Here is a 14,073-nt window from a genome sequence, read left to right as displayed (position 1 = left end):
TGACCCCGCCCCCCTCTGACGCACGGGACATGACGGGACTTCCCTGTGGCATTCCCCGTGACGTCACAGGGAAGTCCCGTCAAGTCACCGTGCGTCAGAGGGGGGCGGGTCACCGGGTGGCCCCCCCCCCGTTATTTAAGAACTGTCAGACGAGGAGCGCCGTCACACAGCGGGAGCCTCCCTCCATGCCAGCATGGATTGCGGAGCGGCCCGGAGAAGAAAATGAAGAAGAGAAGAAGAGAAGAAAAGAAGAAGAGAAGAGCGGGAGCCTCCCCCCATGCCATGGGTGCGGAGCGGCCCGAGGAGAAGAAGATAGAAGACGCCGCGGAGGAGATGCTGGACGAGAACGCCGGAGGAAGAACCAGAAGAGCCAGAAGAACCAGAAGATGAAGGAAGATAGAAGAAAGAAGAAGCATTTAAATAAAGGAATTGTCAAAAACTGTCTCTTGTCATTTTTAACATTTTTGACACTTTTTTCGTGAAATGGTAGGGGTACTTATGTACCCCCTTACCATTTCACACAGGGGGGGGCCGGGATCTGGGGGTCACCTTGTTAAAGGGGGCTTCCAGATTCCGATAAGCCCCCCGCCCGCAGACCCCCACAACCACCGGCCAGGGTTGTGGGGATGAGGCCCTTGTCCTCATCAACATGGGGACAAGGTGTTTTGGGGGGCTACCCCAAAGCACCCTCCCAATGTTGAGGGCATGTGGCCTGGTACGGTTCAGGAGGGAGGGGGGGCCGCACTCTCGTCCCCCCCTCTTTTCCTGCGGCCTGCCAGGTTGCGTGCTCGGATAAGGGTCTGGTATGGATTTTTGGGGGGACCCCACGCCGTTTTTTTTTTTGGCGCGGGGTTCCCCTTAAAATCCATACCAGACCTGAAGGGTCTGGTATGGAATTTAGGGGGAACCCCACGTCATTTTTTTTTTTTTTAATTTTGGCCGGGGTTCCCCTTAATATCCATACCAGACCTGAAGGGCCTGGTATGGAATTTAGGAGGACTCCCACGTCATTTTTTTTTTTTAATTTTGGTTCGGGGTTCCCCTTTGGGGAATTCCCATGCCGTTTTTATCAATGAACTTCTATGTGTATTGTCGGCAATGCAATAGCCGCAGGTAGTTTTAAATGAGTTTTTTCCTTCAAAATGTCATTTTGCTGTCAGACTGTTCTAAACACAGGAAACATGCGCCCCTTTACAGGCATACTATAGACACCCCCCAGGTACGAAATTTAAAGGGATATTACACTTTTATTGTTTGACTTTAAGCATTATTAAAATCACTGCTCCTGAAAAAACGGCCGTTTTTAAAACTTTTTTTTGCATTGATCCATGTCCCCTGGGGCAGGACCCAGGTCCCCAAACACTTTTTATGACAATAACTTGCATATAAGCCTTTAAAATTAGCACTTTTGATTATTCATGTTCGTGTCCCATAGACTTTAACGGTGTTCGCGTGTTCGAACGAACTTTTTTCCTGTTCGCATGTTCTGGTGCGAACCGAACAGGGGGGTGTTCGGCTCATCCCTACTTACAAGTAAAAATCCTGTATTTTCTGCTAGAAAATCACTTAGAACCCCCAAACATTATATATATTTTTTTTAGCAGAGACCCTAGGGAATAAAATAGCGGTTGTTGCAATATTTTATGTCACACGGTATTTGCGCAGCAGTCTTTCAAACGCAATTTAAAAAAAAAAAATACACTAATGAAATAAAAAAAAAAAAGCAGTAAAGTTAGCCCATTTTTTTTCGCCCAAAAGTTTTGATCACCTGTTTTTGTGTATTTAATATTTAAGATATCGTTATTTTTTTTTTTAATCTAAATTATACATACAAGTGAACTGATTGGAGGTTTGTTTTGTTTAATAAATGTTTAAATGTAAAAAAATTTCTGTATTACTTATTACTTAAGGTTGCTTTCACACTGGAGCGGGCATGCGTTGACGGTAAAAGGCTGTTAGTTTTAGCGGCGCTTTACCGTCATTTTAGCGGCGCTATTCGGCTGCTAGCGGGACGCTTATAACCCAGCTAGCGGCTGAGGAAGGGGTTAAATGCGCCCCTGAAGCGCTGCTCCCAAAACGCTTTGCAGGCGCTTCGGCAGCGGTGCGCATTCATTTCAATGGGCAGGAGTGGTGGAGTAGCGGTATACACCGCTCCAAAGATGCCGCTTGCAGGACTTTTTTTAAACATCCTGCCAGCGCATCGCCTGATGACACACTGAGACTGCAGGGGAGCCGTTTTACAAGCACTTTACAGGCGCTATTTTTAGCCCAAAAGCGCCTGAAAAACGCCCCAGTGTGAAAGGGGTCTAACTGTTAGATTTTATGAGATGAAGGGAAAAAAAAAAAATCGGCATCTTATATCGGCCATCGGCCACTGCGATTTCTAAATATCGGCATCGGCCAGAGAAAAACCCATATCGGTCGACCTCTAGTATTTAATCACCATTGGGGTTTTTTTATTTTTTGTTAAATAAATGAAAAAAATACCAATTACTTTTGAAAAAAAAGGTTTTCATAGTTTGTTATAAAATTTTGCAAACGTAGTTTATTTCCTTCTCTCATGTGCGCTGGTGAGGCTGCACTGATAGGCACTGGTGAGGTGGCACTGATGGGCACTGATAGGCTGCACTGATAGGTGGCAGTGATGGGCATTGATGGATACTGGAAGATGGCACTGATAGGCAGCACTGATAGGTGACACTGATTGGCAGTACTGATGGACACTAATTGACAGCACTGATAAGCATAGATTGGCAGCACTAATGGGCACTGATTGGCAGCACTGATGGGCACTGATTGGCAGCACGGATGGCCACTCTTGCGGCTGCACTGATAATCAGGACATGGATAATCAGTGCCCTAATTATCAGTGTAGATGTCTCTTTCACACAAGCTGGTTAGCTGTTCTCCTCTCCTCATGCTGTCAGCGTGAGGAAAAGAATGCTGATAACCAGCTTGTGTTTACATTGTGATCAGCTGTGACTGGACACCGCTGATCACGTGGTAAAGGGCCACTGTGATTGGCTCTTTACTCCGATCTGTGATCAGCTGTGTGCTAAGAATCAGAGCGAGCCGAAGCGGGCGTGCGGTGGGCGCGATCATGGGAGGACGTCATATAACACCCTCCCAGAACTGGACGACCTTGCTGTAGCCATCATTCAGCTATAACACGGTCGGGAATTGGAGCCAACTTGGCGACACCCTGTGGCTTTGGGAATATGATTGCCAATTTGTTGATTATCACTGTTCTCCCCTCTCTGTAGGCTCATGTTAGTCCCTTCCTCTACCTCAGAATCAAGTAATGTCTGTTCATCCTCAAGAAGCAAGTGGCTGTCGCTGTGTTCAAATATTTCAGCTGACTCTTCCATGCATGATGCTGGGGCTATGGCAGGATTAGCTGTTGACAAGGAGGCAGAATAAGCCACTCTGGCAGCTGCGGTGGACTGTGCACTAGTGCCAGATTGAAGATTCATAGAGTATTAGGAGGATAACAATGGTTTAATAAACAGTCCACCACCTTCTCTACATGCTGTGGCTGGATAACATGAGCAACATCACTAAACAGAGACAAAGTTGCCCTGCCTGAGGATGTACAAATCGTAGTAAAAAACGCAATGGGCGGAGTCCTGATGACCAGTATCATTGGTCAATTCAGGTAACAGGTTACCGGCTCACCTACTAGGGTGGTGTTCTTTATCAAAACAGGAGAATTAGTCAAAATAAAAGGGGAGTGGGAATAGGACCCAAGGTGTCTTTGCCTTCAGTGAAGGAAAAGGAACAAACTGTGGTTTAACCTGATATAACTTTATTAGAACAATTAGTAGAAAAAAAAATATTTGTCATTGAAAGGAAAGCATAAACAATAGGAGATTGCACATGGTAAAAACTGACAACATTGTCACTTAAAAGCACATGCCTGTGAGCTCAGCCATATCCCAGTCATCAACAACACATGTCAATCATCTCAAGTTATTAAGTGTGACTTAATATATAATGATTACATGTGTTTAGGCGAGGTGAGTTCCGGGAAACCTTGGTAGCACAAGTCGGTACCCGTATTTAGGGATGAGCCGAACACCCCCCGGTTCGGTTCTCACCAGAACCTGAGAACAGACCGAAAGTTCACACAAACTTTAGAACCCCATTAAAGTCTATGGGACTCGAACGTTCGACATCAAAAGTACTAATTTTAAAGGCTAATATGCATAGTATTGTCCTAAAATGGGTTTGGGGACCCGGGTCCTGCCCCAGGGGACATGTATCAATGCAAAAAAAGTTTTAAAAACGGCCGTTTTTTGAGGAGCAGTGATTTTAATGATGCTTAAAGTGAAAAAAAAAGTGAATTATTCCTTTAAATATCGTAGCTGGAGGTGTCTATAGTATGCCTGTAAAGTGACGCGTGTTTCCCGTGCACAAAGTTAAATTTTTAACCACTTCAGCCCCTGAAGGGTTTAACCTCTTCCTGACCAGAGCACTTTTTAATATTTGGCACTGCGTCGCTTTAACTGCTAATTGCACGGTCATGCAATGCTGCGCCCTAACGAAATTTGCGTCCTTTTGTTCCCACAAATAGAGCTTTCTTTTGATGCTATTTGATCCCCTCTGCGGTTTTTATTTTTTGCGCTATAAACTTGTTATAAAAAAATACAATAAACCCAATTTTAGTCATACATTTAGTCCAAAATGTATTCAGCCACATGTCTTTGGTAAAAAAAAAATGTCAATAAGCGTATATTTATTGGCTTGCGCAAAAGTTATAGCGTCTACAAACTAGGGTACATTTTCTTGAATTTACACAGCTTTTAGTTTATGACTGCCTATCTCATTTCTTGAGGTACTAAAATGGCAGGGCAGTACAAACCCCCCCAAGTGACCCCATTTTGGAATGTAGATACCCCAAGGAAATTGCTGAGGGGCATGTTGAGCCCATTGAATATTATTTTTTTTTGTCCCAAGTGATTGAATAATGACAAAAAAAAATAAATAAAATTACAAAAAGTTGTCACTAAATGATATATTGCTCAAACAGGCCATGGGCATATGTGGAATTGCACCCCAAAATACATTCTGCTGCTTCTCCTGAGTACGGGGATACCAAATGTGTGGGACTTTTTGGGAGCCTAGCCGCGTACGGGCCCCGAAAACCAAGCAGGATTTCTAAGGGCGTAAATTTTTGATTTCACTCCTCACTACCTATCACAGTTTTGAAGGCCATAAAATGCCAGGACAGTTCAAACCCCCCCAAATGACCCCATTTTGGAAAGTAGACACCCCAAGCTATTTGCTGAGAGGCATGTCGAGTCCATGGAATATTTCATATTTTGCCACAAGTTGCGGGAAAATGACAAACTTTTTTTTTTTTTTTTTGCACAAAAATGTCACCAAATGATATATTGCTCAAACATGCCATGGGCATATGTGGAATTACACCCCAAAATACATTCTGCTGCTTCTCCTGAGTATGGGGATACCACATGTGTGGGACGTTGTGGGAGCGTATCTGCGTACGGGGCCCCGAAAACCAAGCACCGCCTTCACGATTTCTAAGGGCGTAAATTTTTGGTTTCACTCCTCACTACCTATCACAGTTTCCAAGGCCATAAAAAGCCAAGATGGCACAACCCCCCCCCCCCAAATGACCCCATTTTGGAAAGTAGACACCCCAAGCTATTTGCTGAGAGGCATGGTGAGTATTTTGCAGCTCTCATTTGTTTTTGAAAATGTTTTTGCATTAATTCATGTCCCATGGGGCAGGACCCGGGTCCCCAATCCCTTTTTAGGACAATACCATGCAAATTAGCCTTTAAAATTAGCACTTTTGATTTCGAACATTCGAGTCCCATAGATGTCAATGGGGTTCTAACGTTGTGCAAATTTTCGGTCCGTTCGCAGGTTCTGGTGTGAACAGAACCGGGAGGTGTTCGGCTCATCCCTACAGAACAGCCCAAAGCAATCATAAACTGTTCCACAGCCAAAAAGAACTACATTTTCCTAATCATTCTAGCAACCTATTAGAGAGGGTGATACACTCCTTAGAAGTCTGAAGGTACTCCTTGGATTTTGGGCTTCTCTATGTGGTTAAGCCCTTAAAAAGTCAATATATAATCAGTTCAAACATTGAAAATGTCTCACATATGTGGTATCCCCATACTTGGGAGGAGTAGTAGAATGTGTTTTTTTGTAGTCGTTTTTTTGTTGGAGCCACAAGGGAGCTATGTCATACACATCACAAAACTTTATCTGCATATAAACCTACCCTTTTTGGATATACCAGCTACATAAGCAGGACCTGAAGTTACTTCTGAGTGACACAATAGATTAGTGGCCCCTTTCCTGGACTTTTTGTCCTCCCTATAGCCATCTATTCAGCTGCCTTGATCATCAGTACATGGGCTCCAGTTTTTGATGTAAATACTGACAACATCTCTTCCATCACTCTCATTTTTATGATTTAACAGATAGTCTCTCATACAATTCAAATGGATGCATAAACTCCTGAAGAAGTTGAAAATTGTTGGCGAAACATGTCGAGATTGACAAATCTATTGTAACATGGAATGTGTAAACTATGTTTGTTGAGCAAAACACAGTGAGATTCATGGTTTAATGAATATTTCTAACTGAAATAAAACATAAAATGGTTCAAATTTAGCAACATTTGGTAATTAATCAGAACCTTAAAAACCCCTAATTTTTTGTACTATATACTTACCTGAGTAGAAGAATATATTTTGGGGGAAACTGTAAATATGCCCATACTGTTTTTATGATATTTTGTTAATTGACAGGTTTGTGTAAAAAAAAAAAAAAAAAAAAAAATTTTCATTTTCTTCCTGTATTTTCTAAAAACTTGTGGAAGAAAAATGAAATCCTAAAAAGACTCATCATGCCTCTTAAAAAGATTCCTTGGGGTGTTTACTTTCCAAAATGTGGTAATTTTTTGGGTGTTTCTCTTTTCCTGGCACTGCAGGGCCTCAAAAAAATTTGATAGGAAGTAATTTATGCACTTTGAAAGCCTGAAGGTGCTCCTTAGATTTTGGACCCCTCTATGCATCTAGACATATAAAAATTCTCACACATGTGGTATCCCCATGCTTGAAAGGAGTAGAAGAATGTGTTTTGAAGTGTAATTGTAAGTACACCCATGTTGTGTGTGAGAAATAACTTGTTAAAATGACAACTTTGTGAAATAAAAATCAGATTTTATATTTCATTTGTTTATTTTCCAAAAAGATTGTGGCAAAAACTTACAGCATCAAAAAACTCTGCATGCCTCTTACTAAATACCTTGGACTGTATACTTAGATGTCATTTTGGGGGTATGCGTACTGTCCTGGCATTTTAGGGTCTCAAGAATTGAGATAGGCCGCAAGAACATCAGGATTGATTCGTTTGGTATATATATCATAGTTTGAAGACTTTATAACTTTCACACAGAGTAGATAATATACACTTATTTGCTTTGTATTTTACCAAAGAAATGTAGAAAAACACATTTTGCCCTAAATTAAAAAATGAAAAAAATGAAGAAAGGTTATTTATTTGCATTTTTTTAATGAGAAAAGCTTAGAAAAACGCTTTTTATTCTAAATGTTTTATCTCTTTTCTATTATACTGTATAGTAAAAGTGGTGGAGAAACACAACTAAAAGGAAAGCTTTACATGTCTCATAAGTACAGTCTTGCATGACCGAGTAATTGTCAGTCAAATATCACTGTGCTAAAAATGAAAGAATGGCGTATACAGAAAGGGGGTTTAAAATGGCGGTCTTCAAGTGGTTAATAAGCAAAAAAAAAAAAACGAAGCGAGAATCTAAATCAAAACCTTTATAATTGAAGATAATAAACAAAAAATGAATTATTGGTTGGACCAATGAGAAGCCGGCTTCCTCAGTAAACCATAACAAGAGCAATAATGTATAGAACCCGATATCAACCAATAAGAAGTGTTGTCCATGTATTGTCATATCTGGCCATGTATTAGCACAGTTTAGTTGTATGGTGCGGTCTGTGTGAGTGCGGGACCGAGTCATCTCTATATGTTTAGAGGATCGTATTACTAGAATTCAATCCCTGCAGACTCAGATCTATCAAACCGAACCTGAAAAACACTCAATTTATTCCACCCCACCCCCACTACACCACTGTTATCATGAGAAAGATTGTTAGCGTGTGTGGATTCTCTGATGATACATAAGGCTTCCTTTCTGAATGAAAGATTTCCCGCACTCTGAACATGAATAGGGACGCTCACCCGTGTGATTTCTCTGGTGTAAATCAAATGAATATTTCCATTTGAAACATTTCCCACACTCTGAGCATGTATAAGGACGTTCGCCCGTGTGATCTCTCTGGTGTACAAGAAGTTTTGCTTTCTCAATGAAACCTTTCCCGCACTCAGAACATGAATAAGGACGCTCCCCTGTATGAAGCTTCTGGTGTTTAATAAGACTTGTTTTCAGAGTGAAACATTTCCCGCACTCTGAACATGAATAGGGTCGCTCACCCGTGTGATTTCTCTGGTGTGTAATAAGACTTCGTTTCTCATTGAAACCTTCCCCGCACTCTGAACATGAATAAGGACACTCACCTGTGTGACTTCTTTTATGTATACAAAGTCTTTTTTTCTCAGTGTAACATTTCCCACACTCTGAACATGAGAAGGGACGCTCACCTGTGTGACTGTACCGGTGTGTAAGAAGACTTTGGTTGTCAGTGAAACATTTCCCACATTCTGAGCATGAAAAGTCATCTGTGTGACTTCTTTTGTGTCTAAGAAGGCTTCCTTTCAGAGTGAAACATTTCCCGCACTCTGAACATGAGAAGGGACGTTCACCTGTGTGACTTCTTTGATGTATATGTAGGTTGTTTTGCTGAGTGAAACATTTCCCACACTCTGAACATGAGAAGGGACGCTCACCCGTGTGACTGTACTGGTGTGCAAGAAGGTTTTGTTTGCTAGTGTAACATTTTCCGCACTCTGAACATGAAAAGGGCCGCTCAGCAGTGTGATATTTCTTGTGTCTAAGAAGTGATCTCTTTTTTGTGAAAAGTTTCCCACACACTGAACATGACAATGAACTCTCTTCTGTGTGATCTCCTTCCTGCCCTGAAGAAGATTCCTCGGGAATAGACGGATCTATTAAAGTATTTGTACTGTGAGATCTTAGAGTCCTGGAATGTGATTTATCAGAAGATTCCTCAGACGTATTCCGCACATTATGGTCATCTGCTGAGAAATAATTTTACAATAAATGTTAGAAGAATTTTTGGAATCTTGTATTCAGGAGTCATATATGTTGGTCTCGCACTAAGAGCTCCTTTCACATTGAGGCGCTTGAAAAATGCCATAAAAACTCCTAGCGCTATTGTCGCGTTATCGCTAAAATTAGTGCACCGCGAAGGCGATTTTAAAGGGTTTTTGAAGCGTTGGCATTAACTAACAACCCCTCCCCCTACATTATTATACACGATTTATATAGCGCCAACAGTTTACACAGCGCTTTACAATGTAGAGGGGGAACAGCACAATTACAGTTCAATACAGAAGGTACAGGAGGACCCGGCTCATAGAGCTTACATTCTAAATGGAGGTGGTACAAAAGGTAATAGCATCACTTCCTACATCACTTCCTGTGCACTTCCTACAACACTTCCTGTGCACTACCTACATCACTTCCTGTGGACTTCCTACATCACTTCCTGTGGACTTCCTACATCACTTCCTGTGGACTTCCTACATCATTTCCTGTGCACTTCCTTGTATTTGGTGGAGGGGAGAGCGGGAACACAGAGAAGATGGAGTTTGCTGAGCTGCTGTTTGTGCTCCTCTATTGGGAAAATATCCTTAAACAGAGGCAGCGATGTCACTTTTAGGTTCATCCCGTCCTACAAGAGCACTCCTCAAGAGGGACATTTGTGTTGTTTTATCAGGACTTGTGACCCCAGAAAGTTCTGAAATTACACTCAGATGAGCATTGCAACGCGAGTGGAAATATCCCAGTCCCACTAATCCCAATCCCAACCCTAATCCAAGTCCCACTCACTCCCAATCCCCCAACCCTAATCCCAATCCCACTACTCCCAATCCCAACTCTAATCCCAGTCCCACTCACTCCCAATCCCCCAACCCTAACCCTAATCCCAGTCCCACTAGTCTAAATCCCCCAACCCCATCGCTTCTCTGCCTTTTGGCTAAGATCAAGTGTAGTATCTGTTCTTATCAGTTGCCAGAGTGTGGGGAGGGCATATGCAAATCCAATGGTGTCATTGCACCTGGAAGGGTGGTATCGGTAGTGGCTCAGGTCTGGGCATTCTTTGTTGGTGTCAGCGGGGTCGAGTCTGAGCCGTCCTGGTGAGGTTGGGTGCTGCATCTAAGTCTGATCTAGTGTGTCGGGTCCCTGGCCTTCTGGCCTAGATTGGGGTAGCTCTAGCTCTGGTCAGTTTTTCGGGAGAGAACACCAGCTCCTCTCTAGCTGGAGGGGGAGGAGTGGTTAGTATTCCCCAAATGTAATTAGGTAGGAGTGATGGGAGTGTCGGTGGGGCCTGATGGCAAAGGGCTCTCACCAAGCTTCCGGGAACTTCAGGCCTTCCTGGCTGGGGTGGGGGCTGCTGTGGTCCGGGTTGTTGGTCAGGGCTGGTACCGAAAGCCTATGGTGTATGTGCCCCTGGAGTGGCAGTCCAGGGGTGCCAAAAAATCACTGCGAGTGAGGGTCACTTTGATTTGTGGCACCACGGTCACTGCACCATTACACGCTTTTTTAGCACCTGCCTCCTGGGCTGGGCCTTTTGGCTGCGACTGGAGGAATTTTTTATTCCTGGCCGGATGGCCTGGCCATTGTATTGCACAATGGCTACTTTTTCACTCTCCTCTACTTCCTTCTCCCCCACTTTCTTTTTATTTGTTTCCTTTGTGTGTCACGTTTTTGTATTTTTGTGTTTGTACAAGGTTTTGCAATGTGTGACTGATAGGGTTGCAGGTCCTCGGGCCTGCCCTGAAAGTCTAGGGAGGGGGTGGACATGGCCTTTTGGCTTGGTTCACCCTCTCTCATGGGGTCTCCCTTCGGGGGAGCCCCACCGAGTACTTGGGTGGGTCTGTTTCGGCAGATCCTCCAGAGAAAGGGGTCCGTCTGGTTTTGGCAAGATGGATCAAGGGGAATCAGGGCAAGGCCCTCTGAATTTAGAGGGCTTGTGTACCCGTTGCACTTTTTTGTGTTTCACTCTTTATGTGTTTACACATTTTTTTGGCACCGGGTGAAGTTTTTGAGTGTGTTTCACACGCCATGGGCTTTCAAAAAAAAAGGTCCCAATCCCCCAACCCTAATCCCAGTCCCACTCACTCCCAATCCCCTAACCCTAATCCCAGTTCCACTAGTCCAAATCCTCCAAACCTAATCCCAGTCCAACTAGTCCCAATCTCCCAACCCTAATCCTAGTCCCAATCCCCTAACCCTAATCCCAGTGCCACCAGTCCCAATCCCCCAACTTTAACCCTAATCCCAGTCCCACTAGTCCCTATCCATCAACCTTCATCTCAGTCCCAATCCCTCAATTCTAATCCCAATCCCACTAGTCCCAATCCCCCAACCCTAATCCCAGTCCTACTCACTCCCAATCCCCTAACCCTAATCCCAGTCCCACTCACTCCCAATCCCCTAACCCTAATCCCAGTCCTTTAGTCCAAATCACCCAAACCTAATCCCAGTCCAACTAGTCCCAATCCCCCAACCCTAATCCCAGTCCCACTAGTCCCAATCCCCCAACCCTAATCCCAGTCCCACTAGTCCCAATCTCCCAACCCTAATCCCAGTTCCACTAGTCCCAATCCCCCAATTTTAACCCTAATCCCAGTCCCACTTGTCCCTATCCATCAACCTTCATCCCAGTCCCACTAGTCCCAATCCCTCAACCCTAATCCCAGTCCCACTAGTCCCAATCCCCCAACCCTAATCCCAGTCCCATTAGTCCCTATCCATCAACCTTAATCCCAGTCCCACTACTCCCTATCCATCAACCTTAATCCCAGTCCCACTAGTCCTAATCCCTCAACCTTAATCCCAGTCCCTCTAAATCCCAATCCCCCAACCCTAATCACAGTCCAACTAGTCCCAATCCCACAACCCTAATCCCAGTCTCACTAATCCCAATCCCCCAAACCTAATCACAGTCCCACTACTTCCAATCCCCCGACCCTAATCCCAATTCCAGTCCCCCAAACCTAACCCCAGTCACACTAGTCCCAATCCCCCAACCCTAATCTCAATCCCCCAACCCTAATCCCAGTCCCACTAGTCCCAATCCCCCAACCCCAATCCCACTAGTCCCAATCCCCCAACCCTAATCCCAGTCCCACTAGTCCCAATCCCTTAACCTTAATCCCAGTCCCAATCCCTCAACCCTAATCCCAGTCCCAATCCCCCAACCCTAATACCAGACCCACTAGTTCCTATCCATCAACCTTAATCCCAGTCTCACTAGTCCCAATCCCCCAACCCTAATACCAGACCCACTAGTCCCTATCCATCCACCTTAACCCCAGTCCCACTAGTCCCAATCCCCCAACCCTAATCCCAGTCCCACTAGTCCCAATCCCCCAACCCTAACCCCAGTCCCACTAGTCACAATCGTCCAACCCTAACCCTAATGCCAGACCCACTAGTCCCAGTATCCCAACCCTATTCCCAGTCCCATTAGTCCCACTGTCCCAACCCTAATCCCAGTCTCGCTAGTCCATTCCCCCAACCCTAGTCCCAATCCCCTAACCCTAATCCCAGTCCCACTAGTCCTAATCCCCCAACCCTAATCCCCGTCCCACTAGTCCCAATCGTCCAACCCCAACCCCAGTCCCACTAGTCCCAATCATCCAACCCTAACCCTAATCCCAGTACCAATCCCCCAACCCTAATCCCAGTCCCACTAGTCCCAATCCATTTAAACCTAATCCCAAACCCAATTCCTCAACCCTAATCCCATTTCCACTAGTCCCAATCCTACTGATGGGATTGAGATGAAATCAGATAATGGTTGATAAATAATCAATGTAAATTAAAAAAAATTAGAGAGAGATGCTACCCAATCCACCCCTCCCCCCACCCCCTCCTATCCCCTATCCCCCCTCTTTACGCCCAACACCCCTCCCTACCACCCCACCTACCCCAACTTTCCTTAAAACCACCCAGGAACCCTACTCTTATCTTAGATATCCAGAAGCATGAAACCCTACTCAGACACATCCCTACCACAACACTTTTGCCCTATTTTTGAAGCTTCAGAGGGGTAAGATGACAAGTCCATTTTTACTTCATCATCCATCTTTCTCACTTATTTGATAACGAGACACCAAACTTCAATGCGCCCACCAACCGTTATACACTCATCCGACTATATTTACTGCGATCACTCTTAAATCGACCTCACTCAAACCCCCTCCTGTTTATAACACCAAACCTAAACTTTATTCTTATGTACTGTGCTCTGCTTAGGTTAACTGTCACGTGCACTCTTATGTGATACTAGTTGCTTCCGTAACATGCTCTACCATGTTGTAACTATTTTATTTACAATAAAAATTTTCATGGAAAAAAAAAAGTAAAAAAAATGTATTTTATTATTATTTATTTTGGGGATATGATCAACATGTACAAATACATAAGTGGCTTGTATAGTCAACTTGGTGTTGAGTTAGTCACTTTCAGGTCATCACAGAGGACCAGGGGTGTAGATAAGGGGGCAGTCAGGGGTGTTCAAACCCTCCCAGGGCCAAAATGAAATGCATGGTGTCCCTGCTCTGTAGCCGCACATGGCACCAGCGACAGGCAGCACTGCAGTCAGTGGCACACAGAGTGTAATAATGCTGCTGCAGCAAGTGCAATAGATCACTAGGCATATCCGCACGCATGTTGTGGCACATAGCCAGACTGGTCTATCGAGTTCGGGCTGAAGGCTGATAGATTTATCACCTTTCATTATTTGAAATTAAATACAAAAAAACTGTATACAGTACTGTACAGAAGGGGTGATTTGTTTTTAGAGCTCTGTGGATGAAGAATTGTCTGGTTCTAGATGACTCTGAAAA

General features: G+C 44.1%; 1 protein-coding gene and 1 pseudogene across 1 annotated transcript in view; one reads left to right on the top strand and one right to left on the bottom strand.

Moving 5' to 3' along the window:
- The window catches only part of LOC141106854 (uncharacterized), a 53,342-nt gene that overhangs the window by 18,852 nt on the left and 20,417 nt on the right, over positions 1–14,073 (bottom strand). Inside the window, exons 6-7 of the mRNA XM_073597784.1 lie at positions 8,170–9,231; positions 6,713–6,741 (exon numbers count right to left, since the gene is read on the bottom strand). Coding sequence (XP_073453885.1) covers positions 6,713–6,741; positions 8,170–9,231 — 1,091 coding nt within the window. The remainder of the gene's footprint in view (positions 1–6,712; positions 6,742–8,169; positions 9,232–14,073) is intronic.
- LOC141106942 (U2 spliceosomal RNA) lies at positions 10,174–10,318 on the top strand (annotated as a pseudogene).

This window comes from Aquarana catesbeiana, linkage group LG08 (assembly GCF_042186555.1).
Source record: "Aquarana catesbeiana isolate 2022-GZ linkage group LG08, ASM4218655v1, whole genome shotgun sequence".
NCBI classification, from domain to species: Eukaryota; Metazoa; Chordata; class Amphibia; order Anura; family Ranidae; genus Aquarana; species Aquarana catesbeiana.
This window is presented reverse-complemented; position numbering and strand designations above follow the sequence as displayed.